Source organism: Agelaius phoeniceus, chromosome 8 (assembly GCF_051311805.1).
Source record: "Agelaius phoeniceus isolate bAgePho1 chromosome 8, bAgePho1.hap1, whole genome shotgun sequence".
Lineage (NCBI taxonomy): Eukaryota > Metazoa > Chordata > Aves > Passeriformes > Icteridae > Agelaius > Agelaius phoeniceus.
The window spans coordinates 29,017,109-29,040,371 of record NC_135272.1 but is presented as its reverse complement, the minus strand read 5'-3'; the positions used below and the strand labels follow the sequence as shown (position 1 = coordinate 29,040,371).

The following is a 23,263-nucleotide window of genomic DNA, read 5'->3' as shown; positions in this document are numbered from 1 at the left end:
TGGGCAAATAAATAAGCAAGCTTTGTGCAGTGAACAATGTCTGGTCTTCATGTATTTCAGTATTTGTTTACAAGCACAGGCTCCCCTCTGTGAGAGGGTTTTTGCTCCTGCAAACATTGCTGCAGTTGATTGGAGTGACCTATCCATTTTCCTTGGAGGTGCAAGGGCCAGCATGAATGCCTGGTAGTGGCAAGGGTGCTTTAGAGTCACACAGCATCACAGTACTGGCAATAAGCAAAATGAAAACCAAATGAGGCACAGTGAGTTGAAAAAATTAAATTACTTCATTCTAAGCTTTGGAATACCAATAAGGCTGGACATTTTCATACTAAAAACCATGAGAGAGCCAGAAAAGGTATTCAGGAGAAGAAGATTAATCAGTTATATGACACACTGAATTGATCTCATCCCACCACAAATTATAAACCTACTCCATGATCAGTCTGCTTCAAACTGGCTCACAGAGGCAAAATTCTCTGCAACCTGATAACCCATATTAACAAGGAAGAAAATAAAATCGGGCTCTTTACGTGGTCATGTTTATCATTCTTGCATTAGCAGAAGTGTCTTCTACAACAGGATGACACCTGTGTCAGAGGACAACCATTACTTTAGCAAGTGTGTCTGCAGGAGCTGCCTCACCCCTAGAGAATTGGTGCCACTACAGTTACACTGCTCAGCAGGTTATCAGTGGCAGGTTATCAGTGGCAGGACTATGGTTCAAAGGGACTTAGTACAGAATTTACAATTAGTCTTTACTACATGGCACTGAGGAGGTCTCTGGCTAAGTGTGCCACTACCCACAGCACTCACCTGCTCCTGTAAATTACTGTGTAACTACACTTAGCAGGGCCATATGCAATTACCATGCAGCCTGCACTGAAGTTTAGAACATACAAATAATTACAAATAATCCTGAAAGGTCAGCTCTGCCATGATATGATATTCACTGTGGGTTTTGTTACTATCCTGGCCTGTTTCACTTCCTACTTTTACAAATTCCCACCCAAGTCCTGAGCTGGGCACACTGACTCAGCAATTACAGCTGGCAGAGTTGTTGAATATTGTCCATTAATTTAAAGGTGATATCCACCTCCAGCATCCTGAGATGAATGAAGACTTCACCTCCTTCCATCCTGCTTGTAAAAACCCTTTTCTTTCACAAGGTGTGTCTAGACTTTCATTCACTTGGTCCAGCACTAAAGGAATAGCAAAACTTGAGGCTTTTGCCATGATACAAAGTGTTTGTGGATTGATTCCACATAACTGTTAAAGATCTGCAGAAAAATTGCCCAGAGAGTTTGTGGAATCTCTGTTCTTGGAGATACTCAAAAGCTATATGGACATGACCCTGGGCAGCCTGCTTGAATAGGGTTTTGCACAGGATGACCTCCAGAGATTCTTTCCAACCTCAGCCATTCTGTAATTCTGTGAAAGATGAAATTCTAGTTGCTTCTGGTTTATGTATGGAGAAATCAACTACAAGGAAATAACCTGGACTGTTATCTTTAAACAACCAATTCTCTGAACCAAAAGTAAAATTATTCAACTATTAATGTAGCAGAAACATTTTCAGCACTATTACAAAATCATGCTGGGGTGCAACTCCATTTAAGGTTTTGACTTTATCTACTCTGAAGCGCTGCCAGAAAAGATATTAAAAGTGGTTATAACCACATCCTTATGATATTGCAGCAAAATTCTGAGAAGAAACTTCACTAAAGGAAATCTACACCCTATACATTTAGTTTGAGACACTTGCTGATCATAGAGTTATTGTGAAAATACAAAAGCAGAGCATACCAACCACTTTGCAATCCAAAAGCTCAGCAATGTGAGAAAAAAATCCTTTGTGATCAGATGAGGTGAGTTAAATGCTGATTAAAAGTTTCAAACATATGCAACAAAGCAACTACAAGTAACTAGTAACTGTTCTTAGATCTGAAAGCACATATAGAAATGCAATAAATGTGTCCAACATCTTAAAAATTCAACAAGCAATCCAAAGCTCACCTGAGACTGCGAGAGCGAGGCCTCAAGGCTGGAGAATGGCGCCCTTCCTCATCAGTGATGCTCTCAGTACTGAAATGCTTTGTCAGGAAATGAAGTTCATCTGCCGTGGGCTGAAAGGGCAGCTGGTGCAGCTTCTCCTGAGATGAGCATGATGACTGAGTACAGAAAAAAATACAGAAAAGAAATGCACTAAACGCATGCATAGGGGTCAGCTAATGAATGGAAGAGGAACGGACTCTGCCAGACTGCGCACTCCAGCGGAAAAGAAAGCTATTTATCAGACCAGGTGCCTCTTTCTATTGCTCTTGTCAGGCTAAGCCAACCCTTACATTCAATGACAGAGCTTGTGAGATCAGGAAAACTTTGGGAGAGGGCTAGGGAACCATTGCATCTGATTCTGGAACCAGCACATCTGATCATGCAGATAATTTACTATCAGGAGACAGAAAGGGAGGCACGTGAGCACCAGCACTACTCAGGAAAGGACAAGGAGGTTCCTGGAGTGGTGAGCAACTTTCTTTCCTTTTCCCTCATATTCTCTTAGCTCAGGAGCTTCATGGCATGCAAAATGCTATGGAGCTGTGTAGACCTCAGATTTTTTTGGTTATTGGCTCTCACTGCAAATTGCTATTGTAAATGATCAGGATTTTATTTCTCCATCAGGCTTCTCCTCTAACCAGGGAACCAATACTAAATAAAGTATCTGACTTTTAAAACTAACAAAGTTTCTCATCAGTGAGCTAAACATTTTATTCTTCTGTAAATAAGTTGATGCATTTATATGACTCATGTTCTGTGACAATAATAGACATGAAACTGTTTTAATTTGTGAACCTCATAAAACCTGAGAGTAAAAGAAATATTTGTGGAAATATTTGTGGAAAATACTAATAACATCAAAGTTAGACATTCCAGGGGAAAAAGCTGAAGGTCGACTAAGAAATGTATTTTGTGTGTGTGTGATTCTTCAATGCCCCTTTCCATTTTAGAGAAGAAAATAAATTACGTAAGGACAAATTAAAAATTCTCTTTAAAAACAAGAGGGAAAATGAAAAAAAAAGGTGCTGAATAATCAGAGTAGCACTGAACAACACCAGTGGGCCTTATTAAAAACATCACCCTGACCTAAGTTCCACAGCTCCTTATTATCTGATGAAATTAATTATGTACACTGTTCCAACAGAAAAACTTTTCCTTTTGCTACAACAACCCTCACTTAGACTGGAAGAAGTAGATCCTAGTACCAGAAGTACTGGTAGGAGGGAGTTATACATGATATAACACATGTGACCAAAGATTTAACTCACCTAGCATGGGAAAGAAAGCATATCTGTCTCTTGCCATATGGCTAGATCATTTGGATTGACATTTTCTGAGGGGAAAAACCCAATCAGCCAGCAAATCTGAGATGAACAAGTCACATAGAATGTTCAAATGGTGTAGCTATTCCAAGTATTGTAAGAAACAGAAAATCTGGTAATATAAGAACATATCAACCTAAAGATCCTATTTTAGACAAAAATTTAATTGGCTCCAGATCCACTCCCACTGCACTGCACAGAGGCATTTTACAGAAAAAGAAGTACTAAAGACATTTAAAAACCTGGTTTAACAGATACCCAAGTTCTGGTATTGCAAATACATGTCTGATTCAAAACAAACCAGGTTAGCACATAGTTACTTGAATTAGAAAGAAAAAAAAATCAAAACTTATAATCTAGAAAAATTATTAAAAACTTTATGTTTCCCAACAGCAAAATCACTGGGGAAGTAGTGCTAGTCAACCCATGGCCAGCACAGCAAAATCCTCCCTCCACTTCCTCTCCCTAAAAACAATCAGATCACAAAGTTTAGGATTTCAGAGAATAATTAATGAAGGCCCTGAAGATAAAGACCATGGACTTTCTCTGCCAAGGCCTTCTCTAGCAGTATTAAGGCATATGACCTTTCTGTGAAAAAGCATGAAAGCAAAGTGAAACACTTCTGAAGTATTGATTTTCAGGTAATCACATCACACTACTCAATATTTGCAGCAGACTAATACAAATATCCCCCTGGTGTCTTAATTACGGATGCAGAATTAGCCAACTATTCTCCAGTAAAAAAAAAAAAATCAATCTATATTACTGTTGATTGTAAACTAACTGCAACTAGAAAATGAAGAGCAGATTAACTGTTTAAAAATAATTGTGTACTTGCCCATCTAACTGATTATTTTATGTTCACCTAACTAGAAAGGTCTTCTCCAGCTTCTTCAGAGTTGGTCTGATGATACATCTGGTCTTCATGATTTGTAAGAAAAGGGTAAATGTGGTTTGGTTTTGATTGAAGTGTCATCCCTCATTTGGAAGTAAAAAATAAAGCAGAATCTACAAGTCCTCCCTGCCCTAGGACTAGGTAAATGCCTTGGGCTGTTCAGTAGGTTGGTACAGCAGGTGATCTCTGATCACAGAGATGGGGGTCAGCTCTTGCTCTCATACAAAAACTCAAACAGCAGGACATAGAATGGACTGGGCCCTTCTTGGTATTTCACTTTCCACTGGCACATCCACCAGAGCAAAGGTCTACTGGCTTCCTTTTCTTGCTTGAGAGAGAAACAATATTGAGGACTGATCGTATGAAATGGAAACCCAAACTTCTGTTAAGTTCCTATCTGCAGCACTAATTCATTGTGTCCTTTTGACAAGCCCCTTCAGTGACTCTTACTTCAGTTTCCAAGTCTATGCAGGAATAACACTGCTTATCAACTTTAGAGGTGTTATTCAGATCAATTCAAATTAATTCTAATCTGTGAAATACCGAGATAATAGGATTGGCTTAGAAATGTAATACCAGGTTTAATAGCTCCAACAATTGCATCACTGCTTACTAAACAGCCCATTTCAAAGTCTTTCTACTACTGAACCAGCAAAAGGTCTAGAGATGAGGAACTTAGTCACTTAGGGAAAAAAAATAAAAGCCTTGGAATTACATGTTTCAACCAATTTCTTGAATGAAGCTGAATTCAGGTCTAACTACAACTATCACTTTATGCTTCTCATTACACTTCCCTGTTACTTGCACTTTGAAAAATTACTATTTGAACTGATGCTTTCTATGTGACATGTCTATCTCAGATTTGTTAATTTTTGGGGTTTTTTAATGGGAAAACATTAATCAAAATGGTCTATTTCTGAGAACATGAAAAGAGATAAATATGATGACTGAGTACAGAAACAAATATAGAACTTTAGAAAGTTCTCAGCTTTCTCATGCCAGAAAGCTGAGAACTTTCTAAAAGTGGCCTTGATGTCCCAATTTCAAAGCAAGAACTGATGCTTCCAACAGATTTTTGGTGTCGTTACTTTTTCTCTCTCCACAGGCATCCACTTTAAGTCTGGTCAAACTACAAACTCTTTAAAAACTACAGTTTGGCCTCCAAAAGTGTCATCACAAGCAAATTGGAAGTTGTCACAGTGACTACCAATGACCAAGCTATTTTTGGATGCCATCCATATGGAAAGTAACTGTACTTGCTCCATGCTCCCATAGCTTGAAGAGGACTTAGACATGGATTATGCCCATAAAGATTTAACCTAAGACTATAAAGGCCAAAGCAGAGCCCCTTCTTAACAACTGCACTTAAGTGCTTGAATATATAATAATGTGTGGCAGTGAAACCAGGGACATCTTTTTCATGTACATTTTTGTATGCTCCTGCCCACATATCTGTATGCACATTGAAATCAGGTCACCTGTCTTCCAAGGAGACAAAAAGCATCCCAAACTCAACAAGAAAACAACTGTCTTGAAGTTCAAAAGGTAACAAATAGTAGAAATTGTGTGAACTGGAGTTTGCAAGAATGTGTCTGAACAAATGAAGTTATAGAGATAAGATTAACATTGCAGAATCAAATTTTAATCATATCTATTCATACGAAAAGGAGCTAAAAGGAAACTTTTGACCCCAATTTCTTCTTTTTCTATATAGATTGAATTTAACACTCACCCCCAAAAAACCTTATAAATTTGTGTTTGAGAGGCAGTAGAAAGTTTATGGATGAACTTAGAACAGTTCACAAGGAAAACAATGATACAGTGTAAGATTTGTATAACGTGTAGTAATGAGCCCTAATTAAGAAAGGTGTTACAATTATTAGGAGCATACTCTAAATAATTAATACAAAATCAAATGATCAGTATTATGGAAAGAGGCAGTGATTTGTTACCACACAGTTGAAGACACCATAAGACACATACAAAAGCATGTTACATTAAGTTTGTACTTTATAGTTCTAATGTTCCTATGTTTGTCTTTGCCACGTTCTAATGTGGATAACCACAATGCTGAGCTGACTTAAATAAAGAGTAAGATTCATTTTAGGAGGCATGTCAGAGTTACAAGGCTTAACGTGGTGCTGCCAGCTTGTAGGTGTAGCTGACAGAACTCAAGCAAACTGCAGCCAGACTTTCTAATGATGGGTGTAAGAACTGGAAAGCTTCATTAGGAGGTTCAAATTACTGGAGCTGAATAACAGATGAGGCTTATCAATTTTTCTTTCTGCTAGCCTAGTAGAAGAGGTTTTCAGACTAAGTACTTGAAAGCAGACAGGAATTTCATTCCCCAGTTATAAAAAGCTGAGAGCTGGAAGGTATTTGTGCACTATCTCTGAGTCCTGCCACTTTGGAGACTTTGTGCCTCTCAAACGATCCCTTGAGCCAAGTGCTGCACTGGGATTTCACCAATGCTGAAGGCAAAGTGCAAGATGATAGGAGCTGGGAAATGGAGGAAAAAAGCAGCAGAACCAATAATTAAAATAATTTTTAAAATAATTAGTATATTAAATAATGTTAGCAAAACAATGAAGAAAGATCCAGTATTTTAGTAGAGACTCAGAAGCTGATTTGTTAGGGTGTGTTTGTACAAACTGAACTGCTTGGAAAAGTCTGTGTCACTTACTGAAACTGTTGAACTGGGAGTGTTTGTGCCATATCCAGATGAAGGAAGGGAGGCCAAGGACCAGCGGCGTCCGTCCGTTCTGGGGAAAACACGGGAGGGAAATCACAGTCAGGAACACAGGGTGGCTAATTCTGGAGAGAAACAAGCAAGCTTCTCCTCTGTATCTCCTAACCTCACACTTTTATTAATGCCTTGAGTTATTCAGATAAATCAGGTATCCTATTTACAATCACACTTGTGGAAAAGCAATTAGAGTAAGTTTTAAAAGCAAAACTAGGTGACCTCGGAAAAGCTAAAGCAAAGGGGCACCAGAATCCTGCATTAAGTAGATGCTTTGTACTTGTACAAAACTTGGAGTTCCTAAAACAGACAAATACAAACAGCTCCTTGCAAACTTCTTTGAAAAAGACACTCATGCTTATCATACTTATGCAGCTCATTGTCTTCCAAATGAAGATTCAGATTGAGGACAAAAAAAATTACATTAGCTCAAGAATCAACTGAAAGCAGATTAATTTGTTTAGCTACTCAGAGGGCATCCTGCCCAGCACAGTGCCTGGCACAGCTGGAAAATTAAACCCAGTAAACAGGAACAGAGCCAAGGGGCTCACTCCAAATACACGAGTAAATCACAGAAATCTCACCTAGGGTCCCTTCTCCTCCAGTCACTATAACATCAGCAGTTACTTCCCTATTGTAGCCAAATAAACATGTTCCTCAGGGAAAACATCCAAAACATTGTGGAGACACTGCAGAAAGGTCTTGTTTTGCCAATGTCAAAACTGAGGAACCGAGGAACTACACAAGAGCTTTGAGAAGAATCAGTGCTGCCCTCCCTGAAATGCTCTTCTTCCCACAAACCCAGTCTCAGTGAGGATGGAAACTGAACTACATTCAGCTCAGTCTCACAGCACTTCTAGCTCTGATCTATTTTCCCACATTTTGTGTCCTTAAAATGGACAACCATGTCCTGTTGCACAGTGAGATTGATGCTGAAAGTCTCCTCCTCACGTCAGGTTCCGTTTGCTTGGGTTTTCTCTTGCAGCAGATTATCAGTAACCGGTCATAACATGAAGCTGAATTAGAACAGTTCTAACTCACTTTGGAGAGACATGGGACATTTTGGTACACACAGATACAGTGCATTTATGCAAGTGCATTATAAAATAAGATATTTGGTACAGGTCTGAAATAGTCATTATAAAAATCTCAGCTGTTATCTTCTCAGTAATATTTCTCATCCCACTATCCATACCCATGAAGCCTCATCTCCAGATAAATGTTCAGTGCCCACCAAGATAAAAACCCCTGTTTACAGTTTTTCCAGCTCTAGTTCCTTTTATTTTCAGGCACTGATACACACCTCTCTTTGTCATCTATTTTAGAATGAGAGGGAAATAAACTCACTGTTCCACATCACTGAAAGAATATTATGTCAATAGAGTTTTTAAAAGACTCATGCTTCATGCATTAAAAAAATAATAAGTCTGTAATGCAGTTTTTTATTGCATGCCTACGTTACAGCTAAACCCCATTTAGCCACAGGTGATGATTTCTCTGGCAAGACAATTAAATGTAAAAGAACAATCTCAAAATAATTTCAAGTGAAATGGAATTCCTTTCTTAACCCTGAAAAACAACAACTATCCACATTACAAAGTTGTAGCATGCTGTAGTAAGGGATTGAACACCTAACTTCAATAATCTTCATTGAGTTTCTTGTAACATACAGGGGCTCTGGGGAAATATTTATGTCAATGATTCAACCTCACTTTGGATCTTCAGTCCCAGAGCAAAACACTGTTTCTTGCTGCACAATTTACTCATTTCTTGCAAAAGAAAAGAGTGATTTTTTTTTAAAACTGAAATACCTAAATGGTGTATTGAAATAACTTTAGAATTTTCATTTTTACCAAGTTAAAAGAAAAGATCTTTCTCAATTAGAAAATTCCAGCACAGCCCTTCATCCTTAGGCTGTTTTCTGCTGATGCAATCCAGGCAAGCAATGTGCTAAGAGTCAGGAGAAACCTATCAGCTCTACTCTAGCAGAAAGAAGTGGGACAAGAGTGAAAATCTTCCAAATCAAGGAAGGGAAAAGACCTTTAAAGCAAATTCCTCCTACATTTATGCAAAGCATTTCAAAGTACTTTAATGTTTTGTTAATAAACATACTTTTAGAGAGACAACATGCAATATTACTTCAGGATAAGACACTTGGAATGATACCTTTAGGTTTTTTTATTTATTATAGATGCTTTGCTAGCCCAACAAAGACATGCAAACAACAAATTTTGCCTCTAAAATGATATTTTAATTAGTTAATTATGGAGGTGTTTTTATGGCAGCTAAATGCTATTTCATGAAGAAGCAGAACAATTTCAAACAAGGAGTTAGAAAAACAAACATCTTCACCAGAGCGCTACCTGTTTATTGTTTCAAGCCAAAATGTCAAGATTTTCCATTTCTACTGCAAAGACTAGAAGCTGAATGCCTAAATGGGGTTGTTACAGCATGAACTTGTTAGGGACACGTGCTCAGCTGCACAGAAGCACAGTTCACACACACACACAAACAGCAGCAATGGGATACACGTTACCTGTCTGCTCTGTGTCCATGGCTGTGTGGAAAAAATTGTACAATAATTATGAGAGAGGGAGCAGTAAATGATGCATGTGATGTCTAAAAAAAACCCCTTCATCTTCTGTTACTGGTATTCCTCCAACATCAGGAGAAATAGGCATCAACATACATTTCTTTATTCCAACAGAAGGATTCCTGCCCATGGTGTTGTGGCTATGACACAATCATTGAAAGAGTATCTAACAAGGGATTTATGGTTAATCACAAGTCAGACTAAGGACAACCTTGCAGGAAATTGTAGTGGCTTTACAATAACACAAGCTTTCCAAACAAGTTTCCTATTCCATCTCAAGAAAGAACTATAAAGAAAGAATGGAAATCACAAATTATGTCCAAACAGGATAATAAATGAAGAAATTACACCACTAAAAAAGGCAGAAAACCAACAACAGGTAATTCCTGTGATGGCAAAGGCAGGAAATCAGGCAAGGGCCTGATCTCTTAAACCCCAGGCAATGCCAATGAAAAGGGTACTGTGAAATATCCATTTCTCTGGCACCATACTTGTAATTCCTTAATTCCATCATATAGAAGTTATTCTGATGCCAGTATGGGGTAATCCAGCATGTATCTGTTGTTACTGCTGGCATAGCTATTCAGCTGTAATGCAAGCAGAAAATAGAAACAGGTTTCTAAAACAAGCAGTGCTTAAGTGTTCTTTTCCCTGGCAGGAAAAGTATAGAGAGGAACATGAATACTATAAAATGAACCTCTGTACTCAAAAGGACAGGCTTAACCTTTATTCATCTATTTCTTTAAAAATTAGATTTAAAAAGTGGAAAAGTGTGAAAGAGCACTCTTCAGAGTTTTAGAAAGCCATATTGAAGGATCAAGTTGAAACATGATGTCAAAAAATTACATCAAGTTTTGACAATAACTGCTGTTTCTGCTGCAACTTTTCTACTGTTTTCCAGGATCCAGAACTCCTGTGAGATACTTCAGATACTCTGAAAACAGGTAAAAGTTCAGTTGATTTCAACAGAGCTTATTGAATACACCCAAATCAGGCTTTAAATTTCACATTTAAATTTTTAAATGTGAATTTGTGCATTTGAATTGTTTAAGCTGCAGGTAAAGCACTAATTTTCTCTCTGAGGCAACAGGAAAATACATATCCAGTCTCTTACATTTCATGTGCTATTAAAAAGCATTTTCTTACATAAGACTAGAAGACCAAAGTCTGCTTCAAACAGAACTCAAGGACACCAGGTCTTCTAGCAAATCACCTCAATGGAGAAATGTTCCAGGATTCTCCTACCATTCAGATAAAGAGTGTACCTTATTCCATCAAATCCTAACCCTTTAGTCTTTTCTGAAGTGTTGAGACTTATCATTTTTTCTAACTAGTCCTCAAGTTAAATCTGTCTTTCTCAGAAAACTTACTTCCTCTCAGGATGATCACATATTTCCTATTCTCAGATCCTTTTAATACAAAGTGGGTTTTTTTCAGCTAAGGCAGAGTTTAATAAATCCAAAATACCTTCCTCACACTTTAATCTAATAACCCAGTTCCTATGCACAAGCACTGCTTGGGAGCTCTCTAATTTCCCTATTCCTTCTTTCTCACAAAATTTAACTTTCTGTATCATTATCCATTTCTGCCTACCTGCTGGGACTCAACATTCAAATCACCATTTTTCTGCTTTTCCCAGCTGCCTCTGTTCTCTCATTCCTGTTCCTTACACTAAATCCACCAGTGTGGGATCAGATTTCTCCCAGCAGTTTGACACACGGCATGACCAGCACCTGTCCAGCACTGCTGCAGGACAGATGACAGCTCCACTCTGGGGTCTCTCAGTGCTGCTCTTGTAGAGGTTCTCTTAGACTCACAATTTCAATAATCAGCTATTTTCCTCATTGAGCAGTAATGTTCTCTTGACATCAATGCCCAAGACAGCAGACAGAAGTCAGGAGTCACTACCAGTGAGAAGGCAGGGAATGAAGACACAGGGTTGTGCACACCTAATTTAAGGTATTTTTATACCTTTGTGCAGACACAGCAAAGAAGATCAGTACATTTTCAATACACCTCAGTGAGAGCAACATCTAGGACTACAACTAAGTTACAATTACCCTAGTAATGACTGGCTTTAATGTCACTTTGACTAAATAATGTGTCATATCACATGCCCTACATGTCATTCTTCTGGGAGAACATTGCCTCTTCCTCAGGCAGCATTAACTGCTTCATTTACTTTATATTTTTCTAGGTCTGAAAAGCCCCTAATACATTCCAGTGCTGCCAAGATGTAAGCCATAAGGAGTAAAATAAAACAAAATTGGAGACATCAAAGAAAGTAAAACACAATCAAAAATGTTCTAACCCATAGGCCATTAGTAAATAAAATGCATAGACTATTTGCTTGCCAGTCCAAAGAGAACAGATCTTGCCTTACCTTCGGGCAGGAACAAAGGAAAAATGAGCAGGTGCATTTGGAGAGAAGTTTCTGGGACTGTCCAAGGGGCTGCTACCTGTTTAAGAAAGCAAAAATTAACAGTTCAAAACCACTTTGTTCACATTTGAAACAAATGGAGTAAGTTTTCAGTATTCTGAAAGACTTTGAACAGCACATTGACGTCACAAATAACTGGAAATATGGAGCTTTGAGTCTTTGAGTTTTGAGCACTAGCTTGCTAAAGAAATGTTCTGACACACATGTGCCAGTATTTTTCCTCCTTTTAAAATAATTTAAAGGGTATGTTTCATTTCCCACTTTCAGGTAAGTAATGTACCACCCATAGACAAGAGAGTCTTTTATTATTTTGCAGTAATTTCTGTCTACAAGTTTTTCCTAATACTTGTCAATGAAAAACCTGAGTTAGAAGCGACACATGACAGTTTCAGGAAAAATAAACAGTAACAAAGCATTTCTTCCCAACGTATGCTAAAGTTGAATGCAAAATTCACTGAGAAAAAAAAAGGGATATACCATGAAAACTGCACATAATAAAAGGACTATCTATATGTAAGATGATTGGGCTAAAACATATCAGCAGTCACACTAACTACCACTTTTCTGAAATAGTACTTTACCATGAAAATGAAAGTACCAGTGAAACTATACAGACAAGAAGAAAAAACAGTTAATTTTTGGTGTGGTCTTTTTTTCTCTGGGCTTTGTCATATGGTGTGTAATCACGGTGAGTGTTTATTGCAATGTATTTTATTTCAAAGTAAAAAAGCAACCATCACGCAGAAAGCCCTTCTGAAAGCCAGGATCATTTACAAACTAACTACAAAAATATTTCAAAGATATGGATGAATTTAGAAGCTTCACATCAGTGAGTGTGCATTCTATTGGGCATGAAGTGGTTTGCTCTGTCCCATCATTAATGCAGGAACAGAAGAGAAACTATCCATAGTAAAAGTGTCAACAGCAATTTCTTTGTGCAAACACAACAATATAGCACTAAAATAAGACCAGGAAAACAAAATAGATTCTGGAAAAGCAATACACTGCAAGGTACATCAGAAATGGTTTTAAATTTAGATCCCATATAAAATGGTTTTATTTTAAAAGCCACCTGCAAAGTATGAGCCATCTGCAAAGGACCTGTCTGTTTCAGAAGCTCAAGTTGCCCAGCTTGCCCCACAGGGCAGCAGTGATCCTGAGGTTACAGTCCCATCCAGCAACCTACTGAAGCTTACAATTAAGCTTGTAATTAAGTCACATTAATTTCAATCCAAGTTATCCACACACCTTTGCTGTTCCACTGAGCAGGAGCAGAATATAAGCACAGTGCTCAGCTGAAGGCAATGTTCCCTCCCACTTCAGCCTCACAAAAGGGGCACTAAAGTCTGCAGCAGCATCTCTGCACAACTTGTGTGGGCCAGGTGTGCACACCTGGCACGTGTGCCAGGGCAGGGAGGGAGGAGGAGGAGGAGAGGGGACCAGGCTGGCACCTCCTGGGGTATGAGGATGGCCACAGTGCAGCACAGGCCAGCAAACTCCATCTGGTCTGCAAGTCTGCAAGGGGAAGAATAGCAGCTGGTTGAGATTAAACCAGCCCCAGGCTGAGGGAACATGTGTCATGGGGTGATGAGAGAACTGAAGAGGTAAGTGAATTCCAGACCGCTCCACAATCTGCTTCATCAAGAGCAAACTAAATTAAAAACAAAGAGTTTGAGCAACAGGTTTGTTTTCCTTTGCCTTTGTTTTCTTTCATATTATTAGTTAAGACTAACAATGAGTTCACAGTTGATACAAAACAATTCAAGTCTTCATCCAAAACTGGATACTGTTTAACCCATTCCCAGTACATCCCAAGTGCAGAGGGGAGAGAGTGATCAGAAACTCATAGCTAAATAACTTCTGGTATTTCATTTATTAAGCTTGTACTCATTTTAATTCTTATGGTCACAGTGGAAAACCAGAACCATTTTGCTGCTTTTGGACCACAAGAAGATGGAAAGGTCTGACAGTCCCAGTCTAGGAGGCACTGCAAGCTTCCGAGGGGATTGAGGAAGTCCAAGTGAAGAACTGAGTCATGCATGACAATTCATGCCCTGGCAGCAGCACATAGGGCCAGGGTCACCAATCACTTGGTAGCAGAAAGCTGAGGGAGCATTTTAGGATGCTGCAGGAGTGAGGCCTTTCCATGGTGATGCAGATGATTTAACCAAGCAAGGAAGGCTGCCAGCTTTGCTGGAAACCTTGGTCTTTGCCTTCTCATTTTTCAAACTATACTGGCAATGAGCACTACTGTGTCAAGATGATAGTTTTGATCAAAAACCTCATTGCCCAATGTTGTTATAAACAGCAATGAACTGTCATTGCCTTTTTATATCTTCATCAATCTTTGAACTTTCTGGGCTATGATCAAAATGGAATTTCGGAATAACTGAGCAAATTGGGTAATGACAGTTTTTAAATTTTGAAATTAAGTATGTGGGAGTTCAAACTCTTCTGAGCCTGCACTGTGTGGTACAGAGATACTACTAATTTTTAAGCAACTAGTTTTTCAGATGTATATGGCATATTTCCTTTCAGACACTGGAATTTTAATTAGATCCCCTGTGATTTGCTTCTAGTTTTAAAATGAAAAGCAATTAGTTTTTCTACTCAATTCAAGTCTGGGTGAAGCTTTTAAAACAACAACAGGGAGAAGGGGAATTTCTACTTTCCCTAATATTTCCCAGCACTGCTGCATCTGCTGTAGATGGAGGTATTTTAATAAGAGAAGCCTGAGTGCAATGGCCTCGTTCACCAAGGCTGATCGAAACCCCATTTATTCTGCAGCAAAGGTAGATTCCCCTGTTGCTCCAGGGTTAGAGTTGGCTACTACTGAACCTGAAATACCTGTCTCAAGGGAGGCTGTTACACAGAATGATTGCCCATTAGGTAAATCAACACAGCAACACCAATGCCAATAATTCAGGCAGGAACCTTCACATCTTCCGGACACAGGAAGAAGGATGGAGCCAAAGCATTTGTAAATCCACTACCTTCAAAATATGAAACCAGACCTTACAGGCAATGACAGTCTCAGCTCTCCCTACAAGCATGAATGACATTCTTCAGATAGGTCATGAGCCCCAAAATTCACATCAGAACCATGCTGTAAAACCTGCTTCTGAGAGCCATAAAAATTAATAAATAAACACAAAAGCTAAGTTTCTGTGGTCTTCTGTGCAGGATATTCAAATTATTTGCTGAATATTAAAGCAAGCAGCTAAAGATAATATGCATGCTACAGAATTAGATGCCTTCCAGCACACACAAATTTCAAAATTATGACCATATTTAAAGCATCCTGTGTACCACCAGTCTCATAAACAATGAATGCCATGGTGCTCTCAGACCAGCCAAGGATCACAGGCATGATGTGCTGATGAAACTCAGCTTTGATAACCAGGGCAGGATGTTACATACTCTGCACCCTCTAAAAATAATAAATTAATAAATAGGCACCTCAGCAATAGCCATTTTTCTGCCAGAAGGTGAAACTGAACTTGCAGTGTAATAGCAGAAACATTTAATTCACAGTGCAGCCTGTAAACAGCTCCCTCTGTGTGCCATTACAGATGGGAGCAGGGCAAAGGTCCCAGCAGTGACAGGTGCCCCCACTGGAAGTCAGAGAGCAACCTGGATAACTTACAGCTGTGGAAAGTAAATTTTAAAATAGCCTGAGTTTCAATTTCCCAGCTGTAATTACCTATCTCTTTACTACTAAATTACGATGTAACTCCTTTGATTTTAAAATTTTTGATTTAAACTATAATCTGATGGCAATTTAGTTATTAACCTTATGGTGTACCCTCTTTGTTATTTTCAGATTTAAAAAAATGGATTCAAAGAAATAGAAAAAAAAATTAAGGAATACACATGTGTACCTCCTTACTTCCCCCTCTCATTTCAAAACAAAAAGAATTTAGAATAAAGGCAAAATTTTCAAACTTGCATTCCTAAAACTGGCCACTACAAATCTGGGAGACTAAACCAGCAGAGTGAGCTCCCCATGAGCTGTAGCTCTTTATGCCAAAGTACCAGCTCATTCTGGAAAAGGCTGTTTCACACAGTCTGAAAACTGAACTAGCACACTGAAGTGCTCTTGATTCAGAAGTGATTTCATGGCAGGGTTCAAAATGTTTGGATGTACTTCTTTCTCAAATGTTGAAAGCTCTGTAAGTAATACTTTCCATCTAAATTTTCTAGGACACGAAGTTGCCTGGCATCCTGTTGGGATGCTGTTGGAGACAGTGAGTGCCTCTGCCTGGATCAGTGCTCATGAGGAGCTAGGCTTGCCTGACAGAAAGACAGCTCTCCTAGATCTCACCCACTGACTTCTACATCTTGTACAGCAGAGTAACTCCTGACATTACTGCCATTTATTTATTTTAGTGTATTTAGTGTATTGTATTTTAGTGTGTTTATTTTAGTATTTTAGGAATTTATTTTAGTATGGTGTCTGAACAGAAACATTTTAGAAAGCCTCTCTGGTTTCTCTGCATGCTTGTTGTTCCTTTGATTTGTAGCAGAGGCTCAGAATGGGCATTAAGAAGACAAGAGAAAAGTTCAAGACAAAAGAGGCTGGGGAGAGGCACCAGCATTTCTTAGTAACTCATCACTGCGTGTGCCTGAACAAACAGACTGACAGATTCTGTTCAAATACTAAACAAATATCACAGCCTGTTCTCAAATTCACTCCTCATATATGATATTTCTTAAGAAAATATTTGTGACTCTACTCTAAATTTCATCTACTTTTGTCTCTTGAATAATTTTATTTTTTTTTTCCCAGGGAAGACTCCTAAATATAGTACTGGTAGAGAACCCAAATTAAATAAATTTATCTTCCTTTGCACTACTGGCTATTCTTGCAGGTAACAAAGGATGCCCTTTCAATTAATAATTTTAAATCCCATATGCAACATCAGGGGAAAAAAAGGAAATATTTGAAAATTACTGCTAAAGTAAGGTGGCACACCACTGAGTAGTTACTCTTGCTTTCAGAAGACACTCACATACTTCTAATAAATTATAAGCTTGTAAAGCCTGAAACAGCATTAAAACCACCAGAAAAAACTTAAATTTTTAAATAGAGGAGAAAGCAAATCAAAAGAAAATACAATACACATGTTTCTATTATGAACATTGCTGCATTTGTTTTCTGACCAATGATCATGTCAATATCTTGTTGCAATCACCCAAGCATTTTTTTCTCAGTTAAACACTTGTAGAGCTAATTTAGAATTTAGTGAAACCAACTACCTATATATGTATATGATTTCAAAGCAAAAAGCACAATGTAACTAAGTGGAGAATCTTTATCAAGAAAAATGCCTTATTTAAACTAAATTTTACAAAATTATTGCCACCATAACCATACAACAGCAACAAGGGAGTTTGAAGTGGAAGGAGATGGTCCTATACACATTTTTGGCCCTGCATTTTCTATCAGATTCTGAAGCAGAAAATGGTTTTAATATACCATCCGTAAGATTTTGTTAACATTTTAATTTGAAAATCATGGGTCATTTTAGAATAACAATGTACTTAAAGCATCTTCCTAGCTTTCCATGAAAGCTGAACATTTCCTAGCTGAACATTTTATAGCATCCCAAGAAAATGTGGCAGATTTTTACGAAAACTTAAGAGTGAATGAGGCTTTTATGGGCATCCCTGAACAATAACTTCAGCCTTCTTTTTCCTTTCAACAGGCTGGATATCACCTCTCGGGATGCAAAGCTCTGCAAACAGAAGCAGATGGCTCCTTCTAGCTGAGCTCCCATCAGTCTGCTGTTCTTTCTCAGCATTGCCTCAGTCTCCAGAAAGCATTTACAGAATGTATGCCATGTAGGAGGAAGACAGTGTGACTACAATGAAAACAACATTCCTTGTCTCACACGCAGCACTGACGCGTTTGCAGAGAGGCTGCACTGTGGGTGATGTGCCACAAACGTTCCAGCTGTTTCCTGCTGCTGACTGGTGCCCATCAGGGACCTACCTGGAGCCCAGTCATCCTCTCTGGCATTTTGAAATAGCAAAACCAAAGTCATCACACACCATCTACCTCCCTCAGCGACAAAAACAAGGGAACATGCTGTTCAGGCAAGCTGTTGAATCTGCATGTGTGACCCCTTCTGAAGAATTACTCCTTTTTCCATTGGAAGAACATTTCCACACACTTCACTTCAATAACTAACAAGCCCCTGCCCATGTGCTCTGAAATGAGCATTTCCCAGCTGCTGCCATGGTAAAATTGGGAGCAGTGTCAAAAAGAAATAGAACTCCAAACACCTCATGCTGCCATGAGGAGCAGACATAGACCATAAGATGGCACACTGCACAGCTGCTAGGCTGCCAGAGGCACATGGAAACAGGCAGGATGTTCCTCCTCATGAGAACTGAAGTTAAATCACTGGCACAAATTAACCATGCTCAGAGACTCAGAACAAGAGATTTAGTGAAATGTATTTATCTAATTTTATTTGGCGTCGTTTTCCATCTCAGGCTCTTTTGCAGGATGTAAGAGGATTGAATCCCCCAGGAAGAGTGGAGGGTGGATATGGAAGCAAACTAGAAAGTGCAGAACATAAAACATTTCTCTTGAAACTATAAAGATCCTCTTACAAGTTAGAGAAGGTGAAAAACCACAGTCAGAGTAATTTCCATAGGGCATCCTTTGATGCTGAGTATCAATCAGTATGTTCAAACTCACTGCCATGACTGACTGCTGATGCTTCCCAGGTGGAGCAGTCCTAGGGAGTTACCTGTGTGTCCATGAAGAGGGGAATGTGGCCGTGGGAGAGTTGGAGATGTGCTGGATGTTACAATCAAACTCTTCCTGTTGCTTGTCCGACAGCTGAAAGAAAGAAAGAAAAATAAACCAACCATTAGGCACAGTCAGATGGACAACAGCACCTCGAGGCAGGTCCTGCAGAATCTCTTTCTGCTAAGGAGGAATCTCTCAGCATTTAGGGTGGGATTTTCTCATACTCTTGACCTCAGTAGTGATCCTGCAAAGAAAGAAATGTGCAGGGAAGAAAGGTACTTTGTCAGCAGCAAGTGTTTCAACACTCTGGAAGCATTTGTTGCACAGGCCGCTGGAGATAGCTGGTAATTTATTCCTGATTCACAGAATATGTGCTACTCATGCTTTACAACTCACACAAAAAGCAAAAAACAATGTAATATAGCCCAGAGTGCTCTGGATACTCTTACCAATACCCAACGTAGCAAATAAATCCGTTACAATTATTGGCTTGGTTATAAGAAACTAGAGCATATTCCTTAGGGCAGAGTTAAAATTACAGAGCAAAGTGTTAGCACAACCCAGCAGATGAGTGGGATTACTAATCAAACTTAAAGCCTGGGATCCAAAAATCTTTGTGAACACATGTGGCAATACCGATGGAAAACTCTGCAAAGCAAGTTTCAGACACGCCTCCACCACATGAGCTCCACTCATTGCCATGACTTTGTTCCAGCAAGGAAAGTGACACTTCTTATGGGACAGTTCAGATTTATTTTTTCCCTGTTGGGAAAGCTGAGCCAAGTGAAGAGAAGGATGTGTGTTCCTCCATTTGCTTCCCAGCTCATGACTGCTGGTAGCAAACATTTAGCTCTAAAGATGATAAAAGAAATTGCAATGGGTGAGGGAAACATTTTTAAACCATGGGATCTGTGAAGAAGAGCAGTTAGATAGTTAAATCCCTTTGTGATTGCCACTTCTGCTGTTTAAACAGAAGAAATTAAATTGCCAGCAAAATCTTAGAACTGACCCAGCACTACAGCTACATACATCCATTCTCTGTACCTCCAGCTTGCTTCCCCCATGGCACAAATATTCCTGCTTACCTCAGCAGTTCCCAAAACAGGTCCCTAGAATCCCACTGGTGTTGATGGGGGTGGGAGAACAGCCAGGAGCAGGGAAAGCTGAGCAAAGGCTGAGGAAGGAGCCCTCTGGCCCCACTCCAGGGGTGCCCTGTGAAGCTCCACACTGGGTTCCCCAGGCACAAGAAAAGCCTCTTTGCCTGCAAACCCCAAATGCTGACGTCTGCCAGGTCCTTCGTGCACTGATTGATCTGCTGGAGCTGCCCAACAATAAACACAACTCAGGCTGCCAAGAACTACAATTTAATGCAAAAATATTTTGCTGCCACAGGATACAGTGCATCTGACTATTATTATTTGTAAGCTTATTTTATTGCTGTTCTATAGGAAACTAGAGAACTTGATGCAGAAAAAAATACAACTGAACTGCCAACTATAATAAACAGTAATAAAGTTGAAGCACCATTAACTGCTATTCAGGCTCTTTAGTGTACTTAAAGCATTCCTCAGAATTATCCAACTGATTCCATACAATCTCCATTTACATTCATGTATTATTCAACAACAGTCCATCCAAAAACTGATTGCCATTGTGCACATCTCATGGAAAAACTAACAGCCCAATTTTAAGAAGCTTAAAATCCCAGTTCACAGATATTTTTAACATGTTTTTGGTTACACTATTCCAGTAACTGCTGCAAAAAAACCCAGAATATTCAATTCCAACATTAATACCAGATAATCATTGTTTACATTAGCACAAAATCTTTCTTGAATCATGAAATTCCTGAGTATTCTAGTGTAATATATATTACTGTGTAAGAAATAAAAAAGAATCCTGGGTATTTTAGTATCAAATATAATGTAAGAATTTAAGATCTTGCTCAATAAAAACCACTAGTACAGTGAGAAAACAGAGCTCCATTCTCTACACTTTTATCTCTTTGCTAAAGAGAGTTCCTAAAGCACACTTTACCACAGCAATGTCTGGAGCTGACTATGGAAACTTGGTATATTTAAACCACAGCATAACAGGGGAAGTGAACTGTCCCAAACTGAGAGCTTTTTAACTGCTTGCCTGCATTTTCCCAACTGAAGAGAGTTTTATAAACCCATTTTCTTTGCTGTCTTTGCCAATATAAGGAGCCAAAAGAGAAAGGGTTAAGGGGATGGAGAGCAAGCACAGCTGAGACCCCTTAAAATAGGTCAGGTTTACACAAATGTACCCAGAGGAGGGAATGGCTTGGAGTGAAAGCCTAGCCAAAGTTTGGAATAAAACATTATTCTCTTTGCACCCTCAGCATTGGATAACTTTTAATTTTCCTGGATCTCTCATCTGCAAAAGAGAAACACCACTTGGGTCTGTTTAGCCATTGCTATGACTTATGTGTGTTGGCAATAAGGCAAAACTTAAACACAGAGACTAAAAACACAACACCCAACTTCTCAAATTCATGTTCTATGTTGAGAAAAATACACAAGTACAATCACACTCTCTACTGGTGGAAGAGAGCTCTCTGCATATAGAGAAAAAGCTTTTAACAGATGTAGGAATCCTAGAGGAAATGCAGAACAAGAGTGATGAAGTTCTGGTAGGCACTAAAACAAAAAAGGGTGAAGGGAGGAGGTAACGAGCAGACTTCAGTGGGATGACCTCTCCCCCCACAAGTCACTATGACAGCATTTGAGCACCTCCTAAAGAACAGATAAATATGAAGGAAGCAAAGCTGGCTTTAAGCAGGGCTTAGTGCCAAAGAAATTCAAACTAGTCAATTTAAGTGTTGGCAGAAGCAGTTCCACTTAAAAAAAAAATTATTTCCTGGAAGGTTCATTTTAGCCAGACAGACAGTGCTCGGCTCAAAAGTGAGCTACCAGGCCAAAGATAATGAGGAGATCATATTGTTAATCCTTTAAGTTGCATTAATTATTATTTATTACCATTTGTGAATTCTTGAAACAATATGAAACAATTCTTGAAAACTGTATGTTTTCTTGCTCAAAAATTATTTCAATCTACATAAGAAAACAGGAGTAATAGGAGAAAGGAAAAGGGAAGAAGGCTGGCTATAGCTAACTTTTTAACTAGAAAAAAATCAGGTTTTAACCAGTCCAGAGAGATTTCAAGCATTATTATTTGTTTAAAAGCCAAAGTTTTGCTGTTTTCATTAAACACAAGGTGAGTCCTGCCCTGAACCTCCTTTTCTCTCACAATTTACTATGGGTCTTGTTAATCTTTTTTTTTCTCAGATCTCACTTCATCATTTCAGAGAGCAAATCCCCTCCAGGTCTTCCAGCTTAGGCAAAACATAATTTTAAAAGCACAGAGTTTCTGTAGGGCTCAAAGCTGTAGGGCTGAGCTCCAGCCCATCAGAGCTCTGGAGGTGCTGCCCTCCCTTCCCTGGTCAAACACACACACAGCCAAACCCAAGTCCAGAAACCTGTGAGATCACAGGAGCACCTCAGTTTAATTCTAAAAACACATAGTAAAACGGATATCTTACATTGAAACAGCTGAAACAATGCCTTTGGATCACTATGGAAATAGAGCTTTTACTCTGTTTCTGGAGTTAACTTCTCTGCCTGCAGTAAAAATATCATTTGTTACGTGTGCTGAAGTGTCCCCAGCGCGCTCCTGAAACTGAACCCCGCAGGACATCGCACGGCTCCGGTAACTGGACACTGCTTTTGGACCCACTGCAATGTGCCCCTGAGGCAGCACCCTCGCCCAGAGTTATTTCTGAGCACATTTGGCATTGTACCTGTGACCTGAATGCAGCCCCCAGCTCTTCATCTGCACCCCAACCAGCCTCCTCCTCCTCCTCACCCACGGACAAGCCCAGGGCAAGCCTCTGAAATGGGCACCACAAGTGTGCCTGGTTTCATGTGCCTACTCAGTCTGAAAGAGAAATCAATGACTCAGTTTCAGCATAAATCGATATTTGATTCTTTATTTTAGCAGCTTACTCAGGGGACATCTTCAACTCACTGAGCAAAACTGATTAATGCCCAGGAGGCATCCGTGTAATGAAAGCGAGGGCCACAGAAAAAAACAATGTAAATATAAATAACCAAGCACCACTATCATGCAATTTCATAGGGAGGCTGGTTATTATAAATAAATAATGATAAGGAAGTTTCTCAAAATCCATCTGAATTTATAGGCCTTGAGGAATTTCTCGTAGCCGAAAATGCTGGAGTATGTAAGTAAACAAGATAACACTGATTGCATGAGCCTTCTCATTGACTTGGACAGAAATCAACTTGAAGAAATAAGATACTTGGAAAAAGTATAGCTTAAATGACATTTTGGTTACTCGTCATGAATGCATTTTATTTATATTAGTGATTTATCACAGAATCACTAAAATTAGAAAACACCTACAAGATCATCAAG

General features: G+C 39.0%; 1 protein-coding gene across 10 annotated transcripts in view; it reads right to left on the bottom strand.

Annotated features, from left to right (window-relative positions):
* The window catches only part of MAST2 (microtubule associated serine/threonine kinase 2), a 187,115-nt gene that overhangs the window by 46,927 nt on the left and 116,925 nt on the right, over window positions 1-23,263 (bottom strand). For 7 of the 10 annotated variants that reach the window (XM_054637889.2, XM_054637892.2, XM_077182470.1 and 4 more), the window contains 5 exons: window positions 18,807-18,898; window positions 11,989-12,064; window positions 9,549-9,569; window positions 6,953-7,031; window positions 2,014-2,168 (listed from right to left, as the gene is read on the bottom strand). In XM_054637889.2, the coding sequence (XP_054493864.2) occupies window positions 2,014-2,168; window positions 6,953-7,031; window positions 9,549-9,569; window positions 11,989-12,064; window positions 18,807-18,898 (423 nt within the window). The remainder of the gene's footprint in view (window positions 1-2,013; window positions 2,169-6,952; window positions 7,032-9,548; window positions 9,570-11,988; window positions 12,065-18,806; window positions 18,899-23,263) is intronic. The other 3 variants (XM_077182469.1, XM_054637893.2, XM_077182468.1) reach the window with 2 other exon arrangements.